The sequence below is a fragment of the Labeo rohita genome, chromosome 6, assembly GCF_022985175.1.
Source record: "Labeo rohita strain BAU-BD-2019 chromosome 6, IGBB_LRoh.1.0, whole genome shotgun sequence".
NCBI lineage: Eukaryota > Metazoa > Chordata > Actinopteri > Cypriniformes > Cyprinidae > Labeo > Labeo rohita.
In genome coordinates, this window is record NC_066874.1 from 32,914,202 (window position 1) to 32,937,722 (window position 23,521).

At 31.5% G+C, this 23,521-nt stretch overlaps 3 protein-coding genes across 5 annotated transcripts in view; 1 reads left to right on the forward strand and 2 right to left on the reverse strand.

Annotated features, from left to right (window-relative positions):
* Positions 1-986: 986 nt before the first annotated feature.
* On the reverse strand, positions 987-3,440 carry tnni1b (troponin I type 1b (skeletal, slow)). The gene is made up of 5 exons (XM_051112827.1): positions 3,296-3,440; positions 2,927-3,058; positions 2,576-2,665; positions 1,603-1,779; positions 987-1,521 (listed from the first exon to the last, which is right to left on the reverse strand). Exons 1-5 carry the CDS (start codon positions 3,302-3,304, stop codon positions 1,429-1,431), a joined length of 501 nt encoding a protein of 166 aa, XP_050968784.1. The 5' UTR covers positions 3,305-3,440; the 3' UTR covers positions 987-1,428.
* Positions 3,441-7,711: 4,271 nt separating this feature from the next.
* nav1b (neuron navigator 1b) overlaps positions 7,712-23,521 on the forward strand; it is a 108,783-nt gene continuing 92,973 nt past the window's right edge. Inside the window, exon 1 of one of the 3 annotated variants that reach the window (XM_051112804.1) lies at positions 7,712-7,728. The gene's annotated coding sequence lies outside the window, so the exon portion shown is untranslated. Of the gene's footprint in view, positions 7,729-18,535; positions 18,622-20,158; positions 20,351-23,521 lie in introns of those variants that run through there. The other 2 variants (XM_051112803.1, XM_051112802.1) reach the window with 2 other exon arrangements.
* Positions 10,209-16,039, reverse strand: csrp1b (cysteine and glycine-rich protein 1b). The gene is made up of 6 exons (XM_051112822.1): positions 15,909-16,039; positions 15,155-15,264; positions 12,567-12,735; positions 12,361-12,490; positions 11,947-12,040; positions 10,209-10,490 (listed from the first exon to the last, which is right to left on the reverse strand). Exons 2-6 carry the CDS (start codon positions 15,261-15,263, stop codon positions 10,414-10,416), a joined length of 579 nt encoding a protein of 192 aa, XP_050968779.1. The 5' UTR covers position 15,264; positions 15,909-16,039; the 3' UTR covers positions 10,209-10,413.

Here is a 23,521-nt window from a genome sequence, read left to right on the forward strand (position 1 = left end):
TTTTACCCTCCGGAATGTGATTTTTACTAGGGGACCTCCTTGAAACACAATTGGGCTAGATTTGGGTTTGTTTTGAGTACCAATTGAGTGGGTTTTGTTGTGAAAACCTGGCAACCCTGAACACTGCAGACTTCATATGTGACCCTGGACCACAAAACCAGTCTTAAGTCGCTGGGGTATATTTGTAGCAATAGCCAAAAATACATTGTATGGGTCAAAATTATAGATTTTTCTTTTATGCCGAAAAACATTAGGAAATTAAGTAAAGATCATGTTCCATGAAGATAAATATATCAAAACGTAATTTTTGATTAGTAATTTGCATTGCAAAGAACTTAATTTGGAAAACTTTAAAGGCCATTTTCTCAATATTTTGAATTTTTTGCACCCTCAGATTCCATATACTAAAATAGTTGTATCTCAGCCAAATATTGTCCTATCCTAACAAACCATACATCGATGGAAAGCTTATTTATTCAGCTTTTAGATGATGTATAAAGCTAAATTTAAAAAAAAAAGACACTTATGACTGGTTTTGTGGTCCAGGGTCACATATTTACTCTCGTCCGCCTCGTAGCGTAAAGATGCTTTACATTTCCGGTGTCTGGTGTTTCTAGTCACATTAACGTACATTTTTATATTTAGTTGCATTCAAAAGGTTGTGATTCAGTTAATTCAGTCGATCTTTCTATGGAGACCGGAACAGATGGCATCCAATCGGAAGTAATGGCGGTGCTCATCGGTTTCTCAGGGAAAAGGTGGATATAAGATCAAACAAGACTCTATAAAACACATTGAGAAAATACAATCTTTTGTTCATATGATTGTAGTGTAATGACCATAAATTTTTGATTGGTAACCTGAGAAATATGCAGCCAAACCACTAAAAAAGTCATTTTGGCCTTATCAGCACATCCTGTTTTCCAGTAACGTTACACACATCATATGTACTTTTTAAGGTTGAAAGGAGTTGTTTTTAATCAGGGTAATGAATTTCCAGTTTATTTCACTTCATCAGTCATTTTCTCCCTTATCAAACATTTGTCCAGTAAAAACATTCACATGATAAAACATGATATCTCCAGATTACACAGTTTATTTACAGTACAATGTTGATGACACTTCTAACAAGAATTTTAACTCTTTCCTACAATTTCATAACAGGGCTTTTGATTTGACATGTTCAACACTGACAAATAACTTGACAACTCCCTTTTTTCATTATGGATTTAAAGCTTTTGAGGCACGTTAACAAAATGAGGGAGTATTTTTAATCCCTGTAGTTCGGCTCATTCTGATTAACAACAGCCAATATTACATCTAAAAGCTAAAAAGGATGTGTGCTGGGAAAGTAAATATGTTTTCATTTTGAAATTAATTCTCTTGTACACACTTGCATGTTGGCAGATCTTGATTGTATTCACTTGTTTACTGTGCCGCATCAAACATTTTCTTCCTTCCTTCCATTCCAGACATGGCCTCCACATTTTTCCTCCAGTCACTGACCTCCACGGTCTTTTCCTACAAAGGAATAATACAGCTGTGAGTAATGCTAAACTCTTCTATTTCAGTCAAGATGGATGCCGTCGACCTCCAGCCCACCTTCTCTGTGTCTTCCTTCTTGACGGACTTGAGATTTGCTCTCAGGTCCATGGACACCTTGTGTTTGGAGCCCAGCAGAGAGCGCAGGATGGCGTCAGCTGAGACTCGGACTCTCCTCAGGGTGGGTCGCTTGAATTTGCCCCTCAGGTCTAGGACTTTGATGTTCAGATCCTTGATCTGTAACACGTTTGTTTAAAAGTTTCATCATTTGCAGGTTTCTACTGAGCAAGTTGGTTCCTGTATGAATAATAAGATGTAATGTCATACCTGAATAACATTCCAGTGTTATTTTGGAATAATAATAGATCCTGAACAGCTATGTTTTTTTTAAGCAATGCATAACATGAAATTTTGTCGCCTGATTTCTGTTTTTGTGTAGACGACAGCAAATTGATTTGTAATTTTGCTTCACAAATTGCAAATGCAAAGCAAATGCATGCTTGTAAAAATTTGTCCCTGGATGTTTGAGTGATGTTTTTTTTTTTTTAATTTGAACTGTTGTGCTATATTAAACATAAAATCAATGCCGAAGTCAAGACAGATTCCTACACCCTTTATTTATTTTTCTTCCTTAGCTAGTAAAGGCAATTGCAATGCATTGGGATGCATATTTATTGCCTTTTTTCTCATCAATTTTTCATATAATTTTCTGTTGTTTCTTAACGTATTTTTCACTTTTTTAAAATGAAATAATTTGTTGCAATTCATCTTGCAACTCTGGATTTGTTTTTTTTTAATTCTTCAGAGAATATGAATGGTAAAAATGCTTTCACAACCGAGGTTTAATATTAAATCAGTTCTGATTTAATACATTTGTTGGACAGTGTTTTTGTTTTTAACGTGGACTGACAAATTAATACTGGAAACTTGTTATTTTGTGTCTGATTAGGGGAGTTGCTCTGATTGTGAATTTTCTTAGACACATGGTTTTTTTGTTGTCTGAGCTATATGAAGAGTAAAACTGGTTCTTTACTTCTCTTGTGTTGTGAAGCACTTTAGCCTCAATATCATAGCGCTCCTCGTCCACCACATCGATTTTAGCATGTAGTTCCTGACACAGCTCCTGATAGAGAGAACAAATAGTGTTTATAGGCCTGCTGCCGTTTCTGCTGGTGATGAAAGCAAATTTTTGATGCCTTGATGCTTTTATATTTACAGAACAATATTATTGGTTCTTATAATGGTTCTTAAATAGCACTGTAATTTACAAAAATATTGTTTTCCTTGTTATATATTTTTGGTAAAACCATGGAACTTCTTGTAATGGATATATATCTATATTAATACATGTAGTATATGAGAGTTTTGTGAGTTGTGGATGTACCTGAAGCTCGGCGAAAGACATGCCACCAGTCTGTAGCGGAGGAGCTTTCTCAGCCAGATATCTTTCCTTTTCTACCTCTTTTTCTGCCAGCTCCTGCTCTAACTCATCCTTTGCTTTAGCTACCATAAGACTCTGATGAACATATAAACATGCACTCTTTAAGATCTAATAAATACTGCGAGCAAATCACAAAAATAGGTTTGAATGCACTTTCTAAATTTGTGGTGCATGCTTTTAAAATTTTTAAGCAACCACCCAAAACACTCTATTATAAAAAAAATTAATTAAAAATAAATGAATTAAAAATCTTACGACGTAGAGTATAATGCTAAAACAGTTGCAGAAAAATATGTTGCAATGCAATTGTACCTTTAACATCAGCTTGCGAGATGCAGAGATCTTGGACTTTTTCTGTCAAATTTGAAATAGGGATTGTTATATATAGCAAACATTTTGTAAGCTTCTCTAATTCTCATTGTTACAGTACATTCGTTTGCTGGTAGATCAGAAATAATGTATTGAAAAAGTGGCTATCAGTGGAAGCTTGTCACTCTTACCTCTTGCCTGCAAAAGAGTAAAAACACATAGATCATTAAATATCATAATTCTTATTAACAGTGAAGATTTTATAATTAAGGCATACAATGATGTCCAAAAGTCTGAGCCCACAAGAGAAAATGCTTCTAATTAGCATTCATTTCAAATTTAATACTTTTTAAAATTAATACATTTTTAATAATTTATAAATTATTTTTCAAAATGATAAATAAAGCAGATTTTTTTTTAAAGTGTATATATATATCCTTCCTTTTGATTACTTAAGATGACATAAAACTGGATTGTCCAGGTTATCCAGCATGAATTGAGAATCAAGAAGCAAGAAAAATATAAATGTTACTCATTTGCATTATTTATAATTTATAAATTAGTGACTTAGAAATAATGTTGAATCTTGATTTTTTTAAATCATAACTTTGTAATTAGTTTTTTCGGACTGTGAGTGTTGTCTCAGACTTCTGGACTCCATTGTAGTCCTAATCAGCCTTCATTAACACAGAAGCCTTGAGTTAAGACGACACAGCCGGTAAATCCAAGAATAGAGCACATTTGTCAGGACAGCCATAAGACGTCTAGGATGACGAACAGCAGAAAGCAGAGACACAATATACTCACTCGGGCATCTTTACAATGGTGATTCAACCTAGGAGATAAAAATAAAGGCATTTGTTTCCAAAGACCAGGACCATTGGGAGGATCTTCAAGAGGCTTAAGTATCAGACAGCTTTTCCAGAATCAGACGTGCTAATCAGATGTTATTATTCCTATGTTTACTCTAACAGCAGTACTCTCACGTATTTGACTCTTGAAGTTATTGCCATTATGATATATCATGTGCGTTTTAAAACAGATGAACCGATGCTAATTGATGGATGAGGCATCTGTTCTGCATCTGTTAACCACTTCAAAGTCCTGACAGTGGCTGCGCACACAGATGAAGTGCACCCATAGGAAAAACAGTGTTGGCAGACGCCTATCGTGGCGCTGTGATTTTGGCATGGTAACTATGCCGCACAGATAACAATCCCAGCTTTCTCTAACCCATATCCACTTGCAGTGCACCATAAATAGACCCACACCAGAGCTTCAGAGGCTTTAACCTGGCCCAAGTTTCCCCTCAATGATGTGAAACCGGTCGAGCGCACTTAAAAAAAACAAATACGGTAAATTATGCAATAAAATGAAAGAGTGTAGTTGAATGCCAAAGTAATATTTTCACAATCTTCTGGTTTAACTGGTGTTACGCAATTTAAATTGAGGTTTTATGCATCTCAGAATTGGAAAAGTTGAACGTACATGTTTAGATCAGATTGATGAAGTGGTGATTTTGTAATTAAATTATTTAAGAGATAAAATCAAAGTTATTTTGGGAGATGGGAGATACATAAAATTAAAAGGAAAGTTTCACCACAGATATTGACGCCCCCCTAAATAAGCGTTTTTTTTCAATTACTTTTTTTAACCATTACGTAACAGTAATACTAAATATTTGGTTACACACTTGGCAATATTAACAGATGCTGACAAGGACATGTCCATGCAATATTTAGATTTTAACTTTTTTTCTACTTAGAAATTACATATATTAAAATTGTAAGGCAAGCTATTGTTCCTTAACATGGAAGCAAACTGAATGAACTTACCTTGCGGTGCTTAGATGGTCAGAGAAATGATGCTCTAGAACAATGCATCTCTTTTTTAAGACACCCTCTTATTGTTCATCCTCGGCCTGTTACTGGATGATATTATTAGCACACACAAACACACACACATAAAGCTTTTATCCAGCACTTGTGGAGGGCTCTTGTTGATAGGCCTTGTGCGGCGCTTATCAGCCCATTAGACAGCTGTGGACTGTGGTTCCTCATGATGCTTCAAGCCTGTTGCACAACCTTATTTAGCTTACTAGAAGATAAAAGAGTTTCATTTGAAGAAATTTCCATTGATCTTTTTAACAAGTCCACAATGAGATCACTTTTATATCTCAGTCGTTGCTCCTAGACAGTGTTGTAAGAGCAAATCTTTTGGGAAAAAAAACCCTCTGGTATAATCACATTGGTTTTCGATCTGAAAGAAGTCTTTGGTTTTCCTAGAAGATGAACATTATCTCTCTGTGCATCAGTAACAGTTTGCTTTAGGGATGAACTTTACTTTATGAGTAGTTTTTGCCTTTTTCATACAGTTCATTTTAAGCACATGTGCTGTTTCTCCTCAGAAAAACCTCTACACTGTAAAATAATTTTTAATGTTTTAAAGTCAAAAAGATTCTTAGAGTTTGTTTTACAAGAAAATACTACTGTGTTTCAGTAAGCTATTTATACTTCTAAGTTTCATGTTTTACTTCAATGTTACCCCTAGACAAAAATAAATATAGTAAAATGTATTTCAAATACATTTATTTCATGCTAAGTATACTACTAAAGATATACTTAAGTATATTTGATTGTGCTAAAGTGGAACTATTGCAAGTATAGTTTAGGTACACTTTAAATATTTTGCATTTAAAGACATATTATACAGTCCTCATCAATAGTGACATTAAAACATATTTTAGGCTTAATTTTAAGAAATGTGCATTGTGCACAAGTACTCCAAATAAAGTTTAATTGCAATTTTTATATCAAGCGATATGCCAGTAAATATGTTAACAGACTTGAACTATACTTAGTATAAAATAAATACATTTAAGGGATTACTATGCGTTTTGTGGAAATAGTTTCAAAGTAAATGCTACACAATTTTTACTCATAAATTGCTAGGAAATTTCAATAAATAAATGACAAGTAACACATTGTATTAAATATTACATTTTGAGATTTCTTATAAAACATAGTTCAGTAATTTTTCTTTACAACTTTTTACAATGTACTTTATAGCTCCAGACTTACTGTATGATAAATATTGATCTCATTTGTTTATGTTTTTCGGAAGGAAACATCTAAAAGGAAGTTGATACTTAAATAACTGAGAAAAAAATGTTTCATGAAGTATAAATAAGAGAACTTTGAGCATTAAAATCTTCCTTTGAGTTTCTCCGAAGATGAACATTATCTTTCATAATCTGTTGGTCAGTACAATTTGCTTTTAGGGACAAACTTTACTTCATCGGTATGAGTTTTTGCCTTTTGTATTATCATTTTTGCATATTTTAAACACTGATTCTGATATGTTTCTCCTGAGAAAAAGCCTTTAGCATTTGCATGGGTTTCGGAAGAGATCTCAGTAATGTCTCAAAAATTGGCCACAAATCCAAAGTTTGTTGTCAAACGCCAGATATTTGAAACATATCTCATTAAATTCTTCTAAAATCAAATTTTCTGCAATCTATATTACTTTTATAGCCACAAACGTACTGTATGATAACTACTAACTAGGAGAAACATCTGAAATCTAACAAAAACTAACATGATAATTAAGTGAAGTCTCATATGCTATAAAAGAGCAACATCTGAGCATTAAAACCTTCCTTTGAGTTTTTTTTCATAAGATGAATATTATCGCTCAGAAGTCTGTTTTTCCCTTTCCTATAATCACCTTTGCAATTATATAATCATTTTATATGTGAAGGAAAGGGATGAGGTGTTTTTGTGAGATTATTTTTTTTATTCAGAGACATTGATTTACTGTATTTTTCCTCGGTGGAACCGTGCTCTGTGTTTGACCCTATGCTTGATTAAAATATTAACTGTAGACAACAGTAATCTCTGTGAGAGATTATGACAGGAATGCAAAGTTGCCCATACGTTGGCTTAGCTAAACATAGAGCGGTTAGACAGCTGTTAACGCCACTCTGGTGTTTGTGAGATACTAAAAGCTATTTTGATGTGTCATGATAAAAATGCATGCATGCAACGCTTTTATCTGCGCATACATTTTGCTGGCTTTCTCCAGGTGTGATTCACAGTTACACCACATCCTGCCAGTTATCATAATCACAGAGATTACTGGCTTCATCAGGCCTTGCTGACGTCTTATAGCTCTACTTTCAAGGCAGAGTGTCTTGAATTTGCATATAATAATAATCACTGAATTTGCATTCCTCCTTGTTTTTCTCTCTGTATCCACGTTACCACACTCTGGTTGCAGAAAGCATTCGAACAATGCCGTTTCTTGGCTGTATTGTTTTGTGTGGGTGTGTTGATGTGTATTTTGGCATCACTTTCTCTTATCTGCATGTCGAGCATCATTTCCAGGACCTGCTTTCTGGGACGCGCATGATGTGTGGGTGATCGTCAAACATGCAGGTACTGTGACATGACGCAGATGCTGTTATTGTGCCTAAATGGCTTTCTAGTTTCATCTGCAGGGTAACTAGCTGTAGAGAGCTCTAGAAGGGTCAGCCTGTGGGCAACACCTGTCCTGTTTACTCTCATGATGGGCTCTGCTGGATTTGGTTCTTGGCTGATGTGGAAACCCAGGATTATAGATGCTGCATGGCAGTCATGACCAGACCGTATTTAGAGCCGCTGTTGATATTGAACGTTGATCTGAGAGCATTTAGCTTCATTTAATATGTGTTCATGTTATTTTTTGCCTGTTGGGGATTTTTTTTTATGCGTGGTGAAGACCGGGGCTAGTTGTCACACTTTTTCCAGGGTGGGTTTATTTATTGCGAGTTTCTGTATACACAAAAAACTTGAAGTATTGTCTAAAAAAAGCTATTTATCATTTCCATTTAACATTTATAAGCAAGAACAGTTAATATGTCTTCTGATAGTGGGGCATGTTGTCACATATATGAAGCAAGATGTTGATTTGAGAACGATACCTTTTTTGAAATGTGAAATGCAATTTACATTTACATTTAGTCATTTTGCAGACGCTTTTATCTAAAGCAATGTGGGAGCAATCAAAGTCAACGAAAGTCTCCGTTACACATAGCAAGTTGTTTTTTTTTTTTTTTTTTTTTTTGCTTTTTGTTGTATAATATATAATAAATACATTAAAATATAAATAAATAAATATATATAAATAAATTTGAAGGTAATATGTATGTGTTTATTTATTATTTCTAAAGTATTTATTATTTTATTCATAATATTTTTTATTTATTTATATATTTATAAAAAATATATGTATATATTATTAATATCTATGAAATAAATGGAATAAATATAAAATAAAAAATATTGTTATAATATTATTTATTAAAATAATATTTATATTTTAATGTTTTAAAATAAATCTTAGTCTCTTTTCAAATCCAATTATGTAATTATTTTATTTATATATATATATATATATATATATAATCCAATTATGAAATTATAAACTAATAAACCTGTAACAAGCTGGGTTAAAAATAAAACGCATTTATTTTATATTATATTATATTATTAAGTTTTACAATTTATATAATATATATTTTTTATTTATATATATTTTTTATTTATAAATAATAAATATAAAATTAATTTTACATGATAAAATTGTAAAACTTAATAAAAATAATATAATATAATGTAATATAATATAATATAATATAATATAATATAATACAATAATATAAATTTGTTTTATTTTTAACCCAGCTTGTTACACGTTTATTAGTTTAAAAGATTTAAAAGGACAAAATATGTCAGTTTTGCACTGGGTATTTTTCCCCCTCAAAATCTCATCTTTACTGACATAGACCTTCCCTGTGTGACAACTAGCCCCGGTCTCTCTACTGTAGTTTAATAGAATCATTCTTCACTCTGGGTCTGTTAAAAATTCAGACTCCAGACAGCCAATTATCACCTGCTTTTTATAAACAGTTGAGCACTTGTAAAAACACAGGCCAGACGCACGTCTGTGTAGAGAGTGAGAGAACTTTTATTTCTGCCCAGTTGTACTGTATTGACCAAAGAAAAATATACAAATTGTTATTTGTGTGTTGAAAACACATGAAATTCATAATGTCACCGAAATTTCAAATTGAATTTTCACTAGTAGAACAAAATGTGGCGCCATCTGGTGACAACTCTATACTTTTTCATTGAGAAATAGTGTGTTTAATATTTTAATATATCTCATTATTAAATCAAACTGCCAAAAGCTGACATTTTTACATTAAATAATATGTGAATGTAGTATTAAATGTTACAATTTTTTAAAAACTCTTTAAATTAAACATGCAACATTTAGTAGTGAGGTCATGTGACCTTGACTCAAACACACTGTGCATAATGTGTATTTCTGCATAATATAGGCTATATTGATTCACACACTATTTCTAGACAATAGTAGGCATAAATCTGGCAATAGCAGTACACTGTTGCATTTTTAGCATAGTTTGTGTTTTTGCATCTGGCAGATGTTTAATTGATGATGATGTTTCCTCCAGCAGCTGCGCTGAGACTAGTTTTGTTTATTCGTTTTCATTGTTTAATTTTGTTTGTTAGTCTTTAGTCTCTAGATGAAAGCATTACGGTCTCTGTGATGGTGTTAGGCTTCTCTGTGAGTCTGTGGTCTCATTAGATCAGGTCCGTAACAGGCTCAGACACATAAACACAGCTTTGTTCTCATCACACTTGTGTTTTTGATGTGTGTGATGTCATGGACAATACAAGCCAGTCATCTCAGAGCGTACTCAATGCCGCTTTCAAACCAAGTCTGTTTACAAACATTTTTGACTCATGCTTGTTCAAATTACAATTGCATTTTTTTTTTCATTTTTAGTTATTATACATTAATGCATGGCATAGCCCAGTTAGAGAAAATAATAAAAAATAATAAATCCCAGTAAGCTTAAAAATAACCCAGTTTTATTATTGCAAAAATGTCAGTTGATAATAATATTTTTGGATTCATAATCAAACAGTTTATTGGATTTAGTACATACTGAGCACCAAATAAGGCACTTTTGTGCTTGTGTAACATTTATCAAACATGTTTGTCATGAAAGTGACCAGTCTGTCCTCCTGGGTTCACCAATGTCAGCTGTATTTCTACTGAGCGTGAGCCAAAGCACCAGCTCCCTGACCAAAGCCAAAGCCCTTCGGTCCAAAGTTCTTAGCATAGCACGCTGTATAAATATAAATATAAATATAAATATAAATATAAATATAAATATAAATATAAATATAAAATTATATAATTTATAGAAATATAACAAAGAAAAAATAAATAACATAAACAGGAGTTTAACTATTATGTTATTATAGAAATGTTATTAGAAATGTAAATTATATAAATGTAAATATTAATAAATAGAATATTAAATATAAATAAATTATATCAAAATAATGTTATATGAATAATAACTATATTAATACAGATGAAATAAATAACATTTATAACATAAATGTAAGTGTATTCTGTTATAAATGTATTCTGTTTTAAATAAAAATAATATATATAATTATAAATATTAAATATAAAATGTGGTCATAAATATTCATCTTAGAAATGTACAAATAACATAAATTTTATATTTAAATATAAAATTTTATCATTTATAGATATAGAAAAAAGAAAAAAGAAATAACATGAACATGGATTTTAAATATTCTGTTATTATAGAAATGTTATTAGAAATGTAAATTATTGAAGTGTATATAAAAATAATGTTATTTTAAATTATAGAAAAATAAAATAGAAAAAATAAATAACATGAACAGGAGTTGAACTATTCTGTTATTATAGAAATGTTATTAGAAATGTAAATTATATAAATATAAATAGTAACAAATAGAATATTAAATATAAATGATTAAAATAATGTTATTTGAACAATATTTATATGAATACAGATGAAATAAATAACATTTATAATATAACTTTAAGTATTGTGTTATAAATAAAAATAATATAAATAATTATAAATATTAAATATAAAATGTGGTCATAAATATACATCTTCTAAATGTAAAAATAAAATAATTGTTATATTTAAATATAAAATTATATAATTTATATAAAAAAGAAAAAATAAATAACATTTTTTACTATTCTGTTATTATAACGATTTTAACTATTCTGTTATTATAACGATTTTAACTATTCTGTTATTATAGAAATGCTATTAGAAATGTAAATTATATATATATAAATAGTAATAAATAGAATATTAAATATAAATTATATTAAAATAATGTTATTTGAATAATAATTATATGAATACAGATGAAATAAATAACATTTATAATATAAATGTAAATATTCTGTTATAAATAAAAATAACATATAATAAAATTGTAAATATTAAATATAAAATGTTATCATAAATATACATTTTATAAATATAAACATTATATAAATATTATATAATATTAAATATAAATAATATTAAAATAAATAATGGTATTATAATATAAATTGTACACATATAAATATACATTAAATAAATAATATGAATATTTAATCATATATAATGTAATTAAATATTTAATTAAATATCTATTGTTTATATTTCTATTTTTGAACAAATCCTCAATATCTTAATATTGAATAAACACACATACCTGATATTTGATACTGACCTTTACAGTAAATCTCTCCATCTTTATCTGCTAGGGTTGTGGACTCCAGACTCTTCCCACACTTCGCACATCTGAAGCAGCTCTTATGCCAAGACTAAACGAGATGAAATGTGATGCCCAAAATGTTATTTTGTCAGTCAATTGATTTTTTTATTTTTTTCTGGTCAAGTTATGCTGTGTTGCTTTATCTGAAACATCAAACATGCTTGATTTGGCAGTGATTTTGTCAGTTTTCTGCATTATTTGGCTTTTACATGAGGGCAGGTAAGGACGTGATGCTATTATGTTGGCATAATGAGAGTATTTTGGCAACCAAGCCAGAACAACAAACGTTTTCTCCAAATTAATACAGTTTGGTAAGGCCCAGGGCAAAGTGACTATCTCCACAAGTCTAGTCAAGAAAAACAAACTCACATTTCCCCCTCCAACCACCTTCTCTGCCGCGTACACGGCGGTTCCACAGCGAGGGCAAACATCAGAACCGCCGAGCTTCTGCGCAAACTTTGATGGGTTAGGGTTGTTGGTTGGACGATGGGATGTTTGTCTGTGCGACAAATTCAGAGCAGCTACTTTAATGCACATTAGTAAAGACACAATGCAAAAGAAAACATCCTACTAACCCGGCCGGTTTGATTCCCAGAGCTTCGCCCGTGTCCATGCTGAGGGTTCCCGCTCCTCCACCAAAGCCATAGCCTTTTGGGCCGTATTTCTTGCCGTAGCAGGATTTGCAGTAGATCTCGTCCTGATGCACCGCTACTGTTGTGCTGTCCAGGTTCTTTCTGCACGCCACTGCAGTGAACACAGATGTGCATACATAATCAGTACACTGTTATGCAAAGACAATTTGCTTTGTAGATCATGTTGCACTTCAAAGCAAAATAAACGCTTGCTCTTTCATCACAGACTTCTAATTCTCACAGAAACCTGATTTTTCTCAAGAGGTCATTGTACTGTAAAATCATGCTAAACTATAAGTCTCATAACTTAAAATGTCAAAAAAAAACAGCTTTTATTGAAACCAAACTACCAAAAATGACTCTGTTTGCACTTCCAGCAGCTGTTTATTTTCAGATATGTGAATGTCTCAGTAGAGCAAGTCAAGAATCAGAATATTAGAATGATTTCTGAAGGATCATGTGACTGGAGTAATGATGCTAAAAATTCAGCTTTAAAATCACAGGAATAAATTACATTTTAAAATATATTTAAATTGAAAACTGTTATTTTAAATAGTAAAAATATTTCAAAATTGTACTGTTTTTGCAGTACTTTGGATCATTAAAAAAACATTAAAAAACACTTGATTAAAAAACATATGATTACTTAATCTCAGCAGTTGTAATCAGTGATGGGCAGTATACATGTATTTGAAATACAAAATACTATTTTGCATTTAAATACATTTAATCTTAGTATTTTTGTATTTTTAAAATAACATAAAATACTTTTTGGCAATAAACCTATTTATTAAACTGCTGATTTCCTGTATCAACAAGTATACGTAAATACCGCTATATGAATAATAATTCTATAAATACAGATGAAATAAATAACATTTATAATATAAAATCAAATATTCTGTTATAAATAAAAAATATATAAATAATTATAAATATTAAATATTAAATGTTATCATAAATACACATTTTATAAATATAAAAATTATATAGATATTATATATAATATTAAATGTAAATAATATTAAAATAAATAATGGTATTATAATTATAAATATACATTAGATAAATAATCTGAATATTTAATATTATTATCTATTGTCTATCGTAAATACAAAAATACTAAGATTAAATGTATTTAATAGATACAAAATACATTTGACTTTTTCCAAAGGTATTTAAACACCTTATGTATTTTGAAAATAGAAAAATACTTAGATTAAATGTATTTAATCAAAATAGTATTTTGTATTTCAAATACATGTATTTGAAATACTGCTCATCCCTGGCTGTAATATTCTTGATCTGAGCTGTAGACACGGCAGAAAATGGCTTTTAATTTCTATACTATGACAGTTTTTGATGTAAAATATCCTTAGAACATTATGTTTGCACTTAAGGAAACATCAAAAAATGAATAAATGCAGTTCATGAACCTTTAAAGTCAATATGAAATCAAAATTGATTAAAAATTACTCTTGATACAGCAAGAGTATATAGTATATGAGCTATTAAATGGATGTGTATAGCATATCTCAGTTTGATCATGTTAGAAGATTTTTATAAGAAGTTCAACCCTGTTGAGATCTTGTTTGAAACTCTAGAGGATGCAACTGAGTACTTTTTCTCTAGAGAAACATCTGAAAAAAATTGAGGTATTCAAAACATATACACGTTCCCTACTATTTGGTGACATAATACTTATGCATTTGATGCATCATCAGTGTAAACGTGTGTGTTAGTGTCATCTACACATGAACATTCATTTGTTCCACAGATATGCAGTCAGACGCAGATGATATGCAGCCTTAAAAGGCAGACGAATCCACCGGGATGTTCTTTTGTACAGCACCTAATATGGACACACTGTTAAACAGGAAAGATTTACTCGCTGCTGAGTTTTGTATCCAAACTCATGCCAGCTTTCCAAGCACTCCAAGTACATTATAGTTCAGAAGCAGAAACCACTATTTATGATCCAACATTTTTTATTGATTTACTAGAATAACTAAAACTAAAACTGAAACAACAATGAAAAAAACATCTAAATTAATAAAAGCTATCTCAATTCTTATAAAACAGACTCATCATAAATGAGATCCGCTGGCAACCAAATGTATAACAAAGTAATCATTTCCTCTGGGTTGATGTCATGCTATCGCATTCACACCTGCCAGTTTTGTTCAAAAACAGTATATTATATTTTCCATGATATATATGACCATCTGCATGAATAATTTTCCATTTTCCGGTTAACACCCTCTCTCCGCAGGACAAACCCTCACCGCCTATTTCCACACGGAGAATCTCACGCTCACATGCACATCCTTTCTGCTTAAAATACTCCATTAGTGCACTGGAGGTGTCAGGTGAACGTCTGTGTCGATATGTGTCTGTCTCTAATAGATTTCCCCACTTGAGCTCCAACATCTGCTTCCATCTCTCACGTTAGTTCACATATTGTGATGTGAATACAGCATCAGTAACAGACAGAGTTACAGCAGGGTTTGGGTCAGCTGTGTGCGACTTACTGCACAGAAAGCAGGACTTGTGGAAGCTTTGTCCTTCACACTGAACCTCCTCTGCGAAATACACTGTCTTCTTACAGCAGCCACACTTGTTTCCTCCTCCCAGCGGCATCCTGACAGTATCAATGCATGCAGACATGAAAACATGCACAAATTACTTCAAAAATGCACATAAGGCCTCAGTGATTTTTGTCATTTCAATTCAGTTTTCTTCATTACTAGGTAAATTCTTACTGGATAAAGGATCATTTTTCATTGCTTTCAGTGTTTTTAAATTAAAATCCAAGTCTGCTGTTTTTTGGAAGTCATGGAAGAATATGCACATAATCATAATTTATGTTACTCATTAACACTTAACAGTAAGATTTCATTGGTTAGCCTTAGTTAACTACATTAGTTAACATGAACTAACAATAAAAATACTTCTAAAGCAGTTATTAATCTTCTAAATTTCAACATTTACTAATACATTTGTGAATCAAAAGTTGTATCTGGTAACATTAGTTAACAGTAACAAAGAACTGTATTTTTATTAACCAACATTAACTAAGATATAGAATGTATTGCTAACTGATAATTTATTATAGCTTATGGATTAGGCAACTTTAACCAGTTGAAGCTTATTGTACAGTGTTATAAACTCTGTACAGACTGTGGATCTGATATGAAACCCGGATAAAGGTGAAAACACGGGTGTTTTATCAGCCCCATTGTTACAAAAACATTGTTTTATGGAGAGTAATAGTAAAGCTTTTACCTGTAGTGATAGTTAGTCTCTAGAAGAGAGAGTCTGGAGTGTTGGAGAGAGTCTGAGTCCTCGTATGAGTCCAGAGAGGATGAGACTGATGAAGAGATGAGGAGCGGGAGGGAAAAGAGATGCAGGACACGACAAAGGGAGACAGAGAGAGAGAGAGAGAGAGAGAGAGAGAGAGAGAGAGAGAGAGAGAGAGAGTCATTTCTAACCTATCTGGCTCTTCTCAAATGACCATTTGACAGTTTTCTTTTATATTTATGTCTGTTATGTTATCTTTTGTCAGTTGAGCATAGCAAGTTGATACTGTATTATTTATCAATCTAGCATCAGTTTGCTATGGCCAACTAACAATCATTAGTCAATGTACGTCTCTTACTTAATCTTTAACATTTGAAATACCAAACAAACTAGAATCACTATGAATCATTTTGTATATACTGTACAGTTGATGTCGGTTATTTTCAGAACTGTAATGCTTTCAGAAAGACATGCAGTGTTGTAGTGACCCGTGAAAAATGCTTACACGTGTGTTTTGACCTTAAACGGTGTTTGTTAGGAGGACTAAAATCCCTCACCCACCTCATACCAAACACAATGAGCAACAGCCAGACCTGCTACTGGAATGCAAAACTCAGATCTTGTCAGGAAATGAGAAGCGGAAGAATGTCAGCTAGTTAGCTGGTTAAAAAATAATGCAGATTAGTCGGTTGGTTAGTTAGGGACTCGAGCTGGGGTGCATTTCCCAAAAGCATCGTTAACCAACTATGGTCGCAAGTTCTGCTGAACTTGAACTTGTTAGTTAAGAAATAAAGCCATTTAATAGCTAGTTAGTTTGTTAGTTAGGAAATAGAACTGATTGGTTAGTTGAGAAAAAATCTAGTTGTTACTTAATGAATAAAGCAGATTAGTTGTGAAACAAAGCTGCTTGTTAGTTAGTTACTTGTTAGTTAGGAAATAAATCAGATTAGTCAAATAAAGCTAGTTAGTTTTAGTTAGTTATTTAATTAGTTTAGAAAAATAAACCAGGTTAGTTGAAAAAAGGTTAGTTAATTAGTAAGTTAGTTAAAGTTAGTTAGTTAAGAAATAAAGCAGATTAGTTAGACCGTCAAAAACTAAAGCTGATTAGTTAGTTTTATTTAGTTAATTAATTAGTTAAGAAATAAATTAGATTAGTTAATTAAAAAAAGTTAGTTGTTAGGAAATGAAGCAGATTAGTTAGACAGTTAAGAAATATAGCAGTTTTTTTTTTAGTTAGTTCAGAAGTGAAGTAATACAGTTAGTTTTAGTTAGGTTTACTTAGTTTACGTAAATTAGAAAATAAACCAGATTAAGTAGTTGAGAATTAAAGTTAGTTAGTTTTAGTTAGTTAGGAAATAAAGCAGATTAGTTAGACCGTTAAAAACTAAAGCTGGTTAGTTAGACAGTTAGGAAATAAAGCAGGTTATTTTTAGTTAGTTCAGAAATGAAGTAATACAGTTAGTTAGTTAGTTAGTTCTAGTTAAGTTTACTTAGTTTCCGTAAGTTAGAAAATAAACCAGATTAGTTAGTTAAGAAATAAAGTTAGTTAATTCGTTTTAGTTAGTTAGGAAATAAAGCAGATTAGTAAGATAAGAAATCAAGCAGGTTAGTTAGTTAGTTTAGAAATAAAGCAGGTTAGTTTTAGTTAGTTCAGAAATAAAGTTAGTTAGGTTTAGCTAGTTAGATTTAGTTAGTTAGAAAATAAACCAGATTAGTTAGTTGAGAAATAAAGTTAGTTAGAAAATAAAGCAGATTAGTTAGATAAGAAATCAAGCAGGTTAGTTAAGAAATAAAGCAGGTTAGTTAGTCAGTTAGGTAGGTATTTAGTCAGGAAATAAAGCAGATTAGTTAGACAGTTAAGAAATAAAGCAGGTTAGTTTTGGTTCGAAAGCGCTTGTCTGCAGTTTTGCATGTGTCTTCCATGTTCACATCTGTGCATAAATACTACACATCTGTCCTCGCCAAGTAAAAAATAAAAGGTAAATATGGATATTGGTTTGGATTTATCACACCAAAACAAAGCCAAATCATACTGACAAAGATGTAATGTGGTAATATGATAATAAAATGCTATTCTTGTGAGATATGGTAAACAAATTGTGCCTGGTACTGTATATTTCAAAGCACTAATATTTTACCATGGTACCACATTACTCTCTGTAAGTTTTACTATAATTTAACTCCGGTTTCTCCTCGTGTTGCATGTTCACAGCTGCACATGAATATTACAGCACACATCATCCGTCTCTGCCAAGAGGCCATGAGCCTGCTGATGGTGCTGTTCCTCCGGCACAGATTCATCCGATCCAATCACTTCCTTCGATTGTCGATGAAATGAGGGTGTTGGAAACTGATCCATAGCCTGGAGACTGAGCAAAGAAAGTCCTAGCGCTCTGCTTCAGCTCTGTGTGTTACAGAAGCCTTTTTATATATGGCCCTTTGGTCACACACAGGAGTCTGTCTCCTCTGGACATCCGCTATGAGCATGAATGTGTGACCAATGCATTAATCCACCGTTGGGGAAACAGGAGGCGAGGACAGGAAGGTTTTTTTATGTAAATTTAAACATGTGTTTGGGTCTGAGAGAGAGAACGACTCGTGTGCTGTGAAGTTAATGTAACGGAAATTTAGACACTGCTGCTTCATTTATTTAATATTCGGCCTGAATAATATTGTCAGCGGCTCTGCGTCAGCATCTGTGAGTAAATTATTATTTTATATTCAATAGTGCATTAATTTCCATGTGTTTAATTATGCTGTTGGTTTTTTAACCTGTGAAAACAAATGAAATTAGTCATATAGATTTTATAAATCACTAAGAAACAAATTCAACTGTTAAACTTAAATGTGAATTGATTTTGCTTAATGGTTTGTTGAACTGGCATTAATTAAATAAGTAAACGTAATCATTTTTTAGTGGTATTGTATAATTTTGTAAGTATCATGGCTGTAGTAAAGCATCTTAAAGGGATAATTTAACTAAAAATTAGAATTAAAATTCATCATTTACTCACCCTCATGTTGATTATTAGGATTTTAAAAGCTACTGAACACAAAGCTATTGAATGGCTTCGGAGGACTAAAATATAGTCCATATACTGTACAGTTTTCACTTTTTTAGTCTTTTTGTGTTCCTCAAAAGCAGAAAGTAAGTCATACAGTTTTAAAATGACATAAGTGACAAACAGTTCATTTTTGGGTTCATTTTTACCTCTTTAAGGGGGAAATTGATTTAAGATTTGTTGCATTCATTTGGATCACTTACAAATCAGTCAATAATGTTTCTAAAATTAGTTTTGCAAAAATAGTCTAAAAAAGATAGTGACTAGGATTTTAGGATGGTTTGGGGAGCAAATAATTATGAATTTAAGAAATAGCCATATATAAATGAAATAAAATAAAAAGGAAGAGCTCATCTGCTTTTTTGCACGTGTCTTGCGTGTTCACGGTTGTGCATGAATATTATGCATCTTTAGGTAACTTGCATGTCAGTAAATAATACTTTAGAAAATATTTAAGAAAATATTGACTGGGATTTTAGGATGTTTTGAAGGCAGAAAACTAGGAATTTAAAAAATAATACACAGAAGTTGTCATAAATACAATTACAAATACAATTATTTATTTTGATTTTTTTTTTATTTTATAAATATAATTGCATGTGTTTTGCACAGCTGTGCATGAATATTATGCTGCATCTGTCCTTGCCAAGTAACAAATAAAAGGTAAATATTGGTCTTTGCGCAGTTTCAGAGAACGGCCATTAGAGGGTGCGCTCACTCTTCTGCACTGACTTGATGTATTGAGACACACCCTTTCTCGGTCGCATGCTGTTTCTCGCTTTTCTTTCACAATCACTTGCTCTTGGCCTGTAGGGCATTAACTGAAATCATACGTTTATCATAGCATCATAATTTTTGCTTCAAACCGTCTGTGCTTGAAGTATATCTTTCTAATCTAGATTCTGTTTTTCCTCCTTGTACATGTGCATTCACGATTTCTATATTTTCCCACCGCAAAACAAACAAAGCACGTGCCGAGGCCGCATATTTTCTCTGCTGCTCTTTATTTTGCGTGGGAGTCCGTCACTATAATTATGACTGTGGTCCTAATGGAATAAGCAGAGTTAAAGAGCATTAGCTGAGTAAACGTAACCCGGCTGATGTGAAACAGAGATGTGATGGTCGGCGCGTATGTGTGTGTGTGTGTGTGTGTGTGTGTGTTGTAGATGGATCACTCCATCGTGCACAGATTAGATTCAGTCCAGTAAAGCCTGATAAACGAGCGGCTGCAGCTGCAGTTCTGTCTTTAATGCGGCTGAAACTTGAGCTTGTCTGCAGAGAGACTCACCCTCCATATAAAACACCTCACACTGATGGATGACACACCACTTTATTCATCACCTTCATCATCAACATCACATGCAGGTAATAATTAGCATCTTGATGTGATGTTAATACTGTGTAATGTTGATGATGATGATTTTCAGGTTATGTTGGGGAGGATGAAGATGATGTCCAGGTTGGCCTGTCTTATTGCATTGTTTCATTATAAATTGTGATATGAAAATGAAAGTGTTGATCATGATGATTACAATTTATTATTAATAATGATAATTAAATTAATAAGAAGTCACAAATAATGAGATTAAAAGTCCAAACTATAAGATACTAAACATAATTGTCAATACCAGTACCAGTGACATACCAAATCAGAATTACAAGTCAAAAGTCAAATTACTAGATTACTAAATTACTATAATAAATTACTAGATACTACTAGTCATAATTACTTGTCATAGTTATGAGGTAAAAGTAGAAATTAACATATTAAGTCATGATAAAAAGTAAAAATTATGAGACTGAGTCTTAATGTCATAATAATGTCATGTTAATGTCAAAATTATGAGTCATAAATGTGAAATAAAAATATAATTCTAAGATAATAAATGATAAGATACTAAGTCATAATTATGAGTCAGTGATGAGATAAACAGCTGAAATTATGACAGTCAAATTTGTAAGATATTAAGTTGTGCCAAAAAAAAATTATTATGAGATACTATTTGATCTATTTGATTAAGAGATAAACAGTTGAAATTATGACAGCCAGATTTATAAAACTAAGTTATTATGACATAAAAAATTTAATTATGAGATACTAAGTCATGAGTCCGTTATGAGATAAAAAGTTAAAATTATGAAAGTCAAATTTATGAGATATTAAGTTATGACAAATAGTTGAAATTATGAGTTACTAAGTCATAATTATGAGTCAGTTATGAAATAAGTTGAAATTATGACAAATTTATGATATATATTGTTATGGCATAAAAAGTTTAAATTATGAGATACTGTAAGTCATAATTATGAGTCAGTTATGATATAAAGTGAAATTATGACAGTCAGATTTATAATACTAAGTTATTATGACATAAAAAGTTGAAATTATGAGATTGAGTCTTAATGCCATAATGATGTTATATTAATGTCAAAATTATGAGAAGTCATAAATGTGAGATTAAAATATAATCAGAGATAAGAAATTATGACATACTGAGTCATAATTATAAGTCAGTGATGAGGTAAACAGTTGAAATTATGACAAAGTCTAATTTATAGGAAATGTTATTATGGCATAAAAAGTTACTAAGTCTTGAATCAGTTATGAGATAAAAAGTTGAAGTTATGAGAAAGTCGAATTTATGAGATATTAAGTTATTATGGCATAAACAAAATTGAAATTATGATACTAAGCAATAATTATGAGTCAGTTATGAGATAAAAAGTTGAAATTATGACAGTCAGATTTATGAGATATTAAATTATGACAGAAAATTTAAATTATGATACTAAGTCATAATTATGAGTCAGTTATGAGATAAAAAGTTGAAATTATGACAGATTTATGAGATATGTTATGGCATAAAAAGTTGAAATTAGCAAGTCATAATTATGAGTCAGTTATGAAATAAAGTGAAATTGTGACAGATTTATAATACTAAGTTTAATATGACATAAGAAGTTGAAATTATGACATACTAAGTCATGAGTCAGTTATGAGATAAAATATTGAAATTATGACAAAGTCAGATTTAGGAAATATTAAGTAATTATGGCATAAAAAGTCGTAATTATGAGTCAGTGATGATAAAAATGTGAAATTATGACAGTCAAACTTATAAGATATTAAGTTGTGCCAAAAAAAATAAATTATGAGATACTGTAAGTCATAATTATGAGACAGTTATGAGATAAAAAGCTGAAGTTATGACAAGGTCACATTTATGAGATATTAAGTTACTGTGGCATAAAAAGTCAAAATTATGAGATACTGTGTCATAATTATGAGTTAATTATGAGAGAAAAAGTTTAAATTATGACAGTCAGATTTATGAGATACTAAGTTATGACAAAAAGTTGAAATTATGAGATACTAACTCATGAGTCAGCTATGAGATAAAAAGTTGAAATTATGACACTCAAATTTATGAGATACTAAGTTATGACAAAGTGTTGAAATTATGAGATGCTAAGTCATGAGTCAGTTATGAGATAAAAAGCTGAAATTATGACAAGGTCACATTTATGAGATATTAAGTAATTGTGGCATAAAAAGTCAAAATTATGAGATAAAGTCAATTCTGAGATAAAAATGTAATTTATGACAAAAAGTCATAGTTATGAAATAAAAGGACAAAATTCCTATTGTGTCATAATTTTTAATTTTACATAATAATTCTGATTTACCAAAGCATTTTTTAATGTGGTGAAAATGGGCTTAATATTTAGTATCTCATAATATCTCCTTGATAGATTTCCTTCTGAAAAAACAGCTTAAACCATTTTGCTCCAGCTTTAGTTCCAAGGTGGTTTAAACTGGTTTCAGATGGTTAGGTTGGTTAATGTTTCAAGCACACCAACTTTACTAGTGTAGTCATAATAGACAATCAGCCAAAAACAAAATGCCAGTACTACCCTGCAAACCAGAGATGTGATGGTTTAACTGGTAAACTGGCTGAAACAGCTCATCTGAGATGTTTGTTTTCAGTAGACTGGTGGTGTATGACAAGGTAACAGTGATAAAAAGTAATTTAACATTAAAAATGTAAATGCATCCTCAAGTGTAAGTGTAAGTTTGTGCCATCTGACAGGATCAGGCCGTACCCTTCACTTTAGCAGCACTTCCCTCTGAGAAACACTGTGTATGTGTGAGTGTGAGGAAGAAGGCATGAAAAATGAGGAACATTTCAGACTCATTTAAAGAGTCATTTAAAATGTGACCGCTTAACAGTTAGAATGTACTTTAAAGACTTGCTGTAGAAAGGAACAGCCTGCACATAATGATCTGAAATAACCAACGTGATCCATTTAAATCCGAACCGAACGTGGCCTGAGAGCTCTAGACATTCAGGTAGGATCCATATCCACTGCTAATGGCCCTCAGCGTGGGTCTATACCTCCGTTCAGGCTTAGGTAAAAATATCCATCCAACCTGGACGTACGCCAGCTCGTCCATTTACTAGTAAAGAGAATATGTATTTCAATAAAGGCGCTGGGAGAATATTTAAGAAGAGAGACTGGTTCCTTTCAGAGCCT